We start from the raw sequence: 6,000 nt of genomic DNA on the forward strand, positions 1-6,000 counted from the left end.
CCTTACAGTGCTGCGACAAAGCTATGTGAAAATGCAGATGACTTAATTCAAGCAAATAGATGACAGGGGAGAAAAGGACATGCAAAACTTCAAATATAAAAATTGATAAACAGATAATGTATAGCAGTACTGTGAAGGCCTTCTCAATTACAGAGACTAAGACAAGCTGAATGCTAGAACTACTGCTCTGTATTGTAAGATTAGAGAGAGTTGGGAAACTGTCTCATGAGTTAGTATGGAATTTGCAAGTGTCCTGGTTTCGGCTGGGATAGAGCTGATTTTCTTCCTAGTAGCTGGTATAGTGCTGTGTTTTGGATTTAGGATGAGAATAATGTAGATAACACACTGATGTTTTAGTTGTTGCTAAGTAGTGCTTACACCAGTGTCAAGGACTTTTCAGCTTCCCCTGCTCTGCCGGGTGCCCAAGAAGCTGGGAGGGGGCACAGCCAGGACAGCTGACCCAGACTGGCCAAAGGGCTATTCCATACCATATGACATCATGCCCAGTATATAAACTGGGGGAGTTGGCTGGGGAGCAGTGATCGCTGCTCAGGGACAGTCTGGGCATCAGTCAGTGGGTGGTGAGCAATTGCATTGTGCAACACCGTCACCCCCCCCATTCTCTCCCCCATCCCACGGGGGGCAGGGAGGGTGAGCAAGCAGCTGTGTGGTGCTAAGTTGCCTACTGGGGTGAAACCACAGCAGCAAGAGAAAGAAAATTGTTGATGTTTGAAAATTTTTAATTTTTCTTTTCAACTGAAATTGTTTCTATTATTCAAATGAACACAGGATTGTATCAAGAACTCCAGGAGCATTTAAATAGATAAAAATGCAGATTATGATGGCAAATTAAATTCTACGTGCTATTTAAACTATAAATGCTGTCTAAGCTCTACAATAGCCTTGTTTTTCTGTACACATTTGGAGCAGAATCATACTAGAATATAGATTTTTAAAAAAAGTGAGCTAAGTAATAGCAAGGCAGTACATGATTTCTTCGTTTGTGATTCTAGATGGTTTATCAAGTTTGATTCATTGTACTGAGAAAAGATACTGCTAGACTTACTGCAGTGGAAACTCCCAGTAAATCTTTACACTTGAGATTGGAGTATGCAGCTTCATATGTTGCTTCTTCAGATCCTTTGAGTCTCTTACCTGCAGACCCACATAATAGAAAGGATGAGTTTGTGGTTCTAAACCTGATGACGTCTTCATCCTCCAAGATGTTTGCACGTCCCTTGCAATAAACATCAGGGGCTTCCAGTACTTAAGAGGAAGGTAGTTCAGTTTCTTATCCTTGGAGAGGAAGACTAAGGTTATATACATGCTATTGCCATTTTTGGCAGTCTGTATGTAACAAGGTGATCTTACTCAGTAATGAGGTGATTATAAATTCTATTAAGTTCACTTGGCAGACACTGTCTACTGTAGTCGTTATGACTGAGAAAGCAGAGAAGGGTTCCTGCTAAAGGGCTTTTTCTGGCAGTGTGGTATACACCCCTTGTACATTTGTAGCTGTTGTAACTATCACCAAGAAAGTCAAATACTGCAGATATCACAAAGGACAATTAGGCTGGGGAAAATTCTATCTACATCCTATTCTTCGGTTTCATGTAGCAAATTAGCAAACATTAATCACCTGTCTTTTGAATTTATAGATGCACCCGTGCTCACAAAAATGTGCAGATCATGCAGTGTGTGGCTACCCAGCAGTATTTTTCTTGCCTTTGTTCTGTCTTCACACCACTGTGATCTTTCCATTTTGGGCAATGTTGTTGGGATATGAATTGGAAAGACCTCACGTTGCAAGTAGTTAAACTGTGTACATTTCTTTGGTCCCTATGTGTATGCTACTTTTATTACATTAGGTCCCATGGGGAAAAAAAATGTTCCACTAGTTGTCGAATTCCTATTATGGTCCTGAAAGGCACGTAAGGTGTATCTCATCTTCAGACCACTATTCTCCCTATGGACAGCACACTGAGACAATGATGACTTGTTCACTCTTGATAGCCATTATGTCAATGAGGCAGCAGAAGAAATCCCCAGTTCAATGCCAGTTCCTTTATAGCTTTTTTTTTCCCCCACTGGGTAAAATCTTCTGACAGAGTCACATCACGTTTCCACCATAATCAGCAAATTAATTTCTTGTTTTTCTTCCAAGACCCTTACTCTCTAAGAACTGAATTTTACTTGAATATTTGGCTTATGAGGAGAGCATGCTAAACAAGATCTCTTTTGACTTGTAAATCTTCATGTCTATATGTAGCCATAGCTGAAAGACTCAAACACATTTTCATCCAGATTCATCATTACTTTCTCAGTAAGATTGACACTGCATTTGACAAAGTCAGTGTGACCAAGTCACAGGATCACCTGTGACTCTGAAATTTGTTTCCAAATGCCACTGCTTTGGCATCATGCATCCCTGGAATGTACTTAGAAACAAATGCATGAAAGAAAAAAAAGAAGTTACTTGTCAACATAAATTGTATTTCTGACAAGTGTTTCCGTATGTGTATTACACATACCAGTCTAGATACCCTTTTACTCAGACTGCTGTTCTCTTATTCAGGCAAGAAAGTCCAGAGTAAGGCCATGCTTCCGATGATCTCTGTACAATGTAGGGGGATGATCAGGCCTCATATACACTGTGGAACTATTATTGTTACTGTGGAACTATTAGGCAAAAACCTATCTGAACTCAGATACTGAACCTATCTGTACTCACATGATAAAATGTGTATCCTGAAAAATAACATCAGTAAATTCTTTTTTCTCGTATGATTTCCCTGAAGGCATGTCAGCTCTCAGTGAATCTTTCCACTTTTGAAACTTTTTTTTCTGGTTGATTGATTTACAGTGTGGAGATTATGATGTTAGATTTATAAGTATCTCTGGAATGTATATTTTAACAAGTTTTTTTTTTTAAATATTTAATTGAATTAATCAGGTATGTATTTTTTTTAATAACAAAGAGATAGAAGTTCTGTTTTTCTTCTCCGTTCCTTAATTTGTTTTATTTTTCCATCAAGACTTGACAGATATTTTAACAATCTCTGATATAATTACTATGTTTTGGTTTTGGTAACAATGTATAAGAATGAATACATGATTCATAAAACCTGTGTTCTGCAGTGCTGTGAATTAATGAATTTAAAGGCTTGGCTGTAATCAATTCTATTTTTATTATTTTACCTTGGAGGTCAAGACATTTTCATGACAGAAGAACAAAAGAAATACTACAATGCAATGAAGAAGCTGGGATCCAAGAAACCACAAAAACCTATACCTAGACCAGCGGTAAGAATGTGTGCTATTCTTGTATCATCTATGTTTGGGAAGAAATTGCAGCAGTACATTAAATATAAAAAAAATTTCTCCCTTAACTCTAAAATGGTTTAGGCCTAAATCAAGTTAGCTCTTCCTTCCAAATTGAAACATGTACGTATTTCTGTTCTGCAGGAAGAATCTCTCATATTTGTTATGCCTGAGGAAGTAGAGAATCAAAAAATCTGAAGAAATAGAAGCCTGTTGGGTTTTGAGGGGAAAACTTAAAGCTGGCAAATAAAGAAGTTACTGGACGGTGCTTTTCTTAGATTTTTCAGCCTTTTGCTTGGTTGTATATTTTGGGGGAGGAAGAAGGAAATGGGAGGCAGGAAAAGGATGTTCATTACGTACAAGATACTAGCACCTTTTCTTTTTTGTCCCCTCAGAACAAATTGCAAGGTCTGGTGTTTGATATCGTAACAAAGCAAGCATTTGACATCACCATTATGGTTCTCATCTGTCTTAACATGGTCACCATGATGATAGAAACAGATGACCAGGGTGAACTGATGCAAAATATTTTATACTGGATTAACTTGGTCTTTGTTGTCCTTTTCACGGGAGAATGTGTCCTCAAACTGTTCTCACTCCGTTATTATTACTTCACCATTGGCTGGAATATTTTTGATTTTGTGGTTGTGATTCTTTCAATAGTAGGTAAGAAATTCTTATATTCAAAATGAAATATAACAAGACATGTATCAAATGCTTTATCTCTGTCAAGTTTTGCATATTAGAGTAAATGATTATTTAGGAAATGAAAAGCATACTTTAGAGCAGTAACTTTCTTAATAATTCCATATCAATTTTAATATTTTTTTTTTCTAAGAGTACTGGGAAAAAAGCTAAAATTACTCATAGCAGATAAAATTTATCTCCAATTATAATTTCCACTAATTCCATAGGTAGAGTTGTTCTTTATTCATACTTTGTTGTGGAAAATGTAATCTGTGATAAAATGTTACCCTTTTAATTTTATTTTTATGTTTCACAGGTATGTTTCTAGCTAAGGTGATTGAAAAGTACTTTGTGTCCCCGACTTTGTTCAGAGTTGTACGACTTGCCAGAATTGGTCGAATCCTGCGTCTCATTAAAGGCGCTAAGGGAATCCGCACTCTGCTTTTTGCGTTGATGATGTCTCTTCCGGCTTTGTTCAACATTGGCCTGCTGCTCTTCCTGGTCATGTTTATCTATGCGATATTTGGCATGTCCAACTTTGCCTACGTTAAGAGGGAAGCTGGTATAGACGACATGTTCAACTTTGAAACGTTTGGCAACAGCATGATCTGCCTGTTTCAAATTACCACATCTGCTGGCTGGGATGGTTTGCTAGCCCCAATTCTTAACAGTGGGGAGCCAGACTGCGACCCCCATAAAGATCATCCGGGGAGCTCTGTGAAAGGTGACTGCGGCAACCCTTCCGTTGGGATTTTCTTCTTTGTCAGCTACATTATCATATCATTTCTGGTAGTGGTGAACATGTACATTGCTGTGATTTTGGAGAACTTTGGTGTTGCTACTGAAGAAAGCGCTGAACCCTTGAGTGAGGATGACTTTGAGATGTTCTATGAGGTTTGGGAAAAATATGATCCCGATGCAACACAATTCATAGAATATAGCAAATTGTCTGATTTTGCAGCTTCTCTGGATCCTCCTCTTAATATACCAAAACCAAACACAATTCAGCTTATTGGAATGGATCTGCCCATGGTAAGTGGTGACAGAATTCACTGCCTTGACATCTTGTTTGCTTTCACAAAGCGTGTTTTGGGGGAAAGTGATGAGATGGATGCCCTCAGAATACAGATGGAAGATCGGTTTATGGCAGCCAATCCTTCAAAGGTCTCCTATGAACCCATTACAACTACATTAAAACGAAAACAGGAGGAAGTGTCCGCTACTATCATTCAGCGTGCTTATAGACGTTATCTTTTAAGACAGTCAGTAAAGAAACTTTCTTTTATGTATCGGAAGGATGGGGTTGATCTGCTTATCAAAAAAGATATGATTATTGATAAGCTAAGTGAAAATTCACCTCCAGAGAAAATGGATATGTGTGCATCCACCACATCACCGCCTTCTTATGATAGTGTAACAAAACGAGAAAAAGAAAAATATGAAGATGACAAATCAGAAAAAGAAGACAAGGGGAAAGACAGAAAAGGAAATAAAAAGACATAAAGAGGTTGTCCGTGAAGAATGTTCACAGGCTTGAGAAGATGACATTTTTATCAATAACAATCTTATTGGAGGATTATGCCAAAATTACAAGTTTTTATGTATTTACCCACTGCTACAGTCAGTGCCTGTACCAAGACAATGACCCTTCACTAGCAAACTCTCAATCTGTAACAGGGAAACAACCTCGCCGGAAGAATAATTTTTATTATCAGCTGGCACTAATGGAGAGGAGAAAAAAAATTTCTGCTTTGACTGTAAGAGCCCTTAATGGAGTGCAAAATTACCAGTCCTAATAAGTCTGTATTTTTGTGGAATAAGTGTATCCACTGTGTACATTTCATATCCTGTGTATGTTCTATGTGTGTCAAAATTTTTTGTGATCTCATTTGCTTTAATTCACATACTGCTATTTGTAATTCTGCTGTGCTGAGAAAAAACCTAAATACTCTTGCAGAGGAACACAGATGTCAGGAATACATAATTATGGCA

The 6,000-nt window shown here is 37.8% G+C and overlaps 1 protein-coding gene across 1 annotated transcript in view; it reads left to right on the plus strand.

Moving 5' to 3' along the window:
* Positions 1-5,511, plus strand: part of LOC309590349 (sodium channel protein type 2 subunit alpha-like) — a gene marked incomplete at both ends in the record, with an annotated part of 48,533 nt that extends 43,022 nt beyond the window's left edge. Inside the window, 3 exons of the mRNA XM_082311468.1 lie at positions 3,206-3,303; positions 3,717-3,987; positions 4,325-5,511. Of these exons, the coding sequence (XP_082167594.1) occupies positions 3,206-3,303; positions 3,717-3,987; positions 4,325-5,511 (1,556 nt within the window). The remainder of the gene's footprint in view (positions 1-3,205; positions 3,304-3,716; positions 3,988-4,324) is intronic.
* Positions 5,512-6,000: the final 489 nt, after the last annotated feature.

The sequence above is a fragment of the Platalea leucorodia genome (genome assembly GCF_965183815.1).
Source record: "Platalea leucorodia genome assembly, chromosome: 5".
NCBI classification, from domain to species: domain Eukaryota; kingdom Metazoa; phylum Chordata; class Aves; order Pelecaniformes; family Threskiornithidae; genus Platalea; species Platalea leucorodia.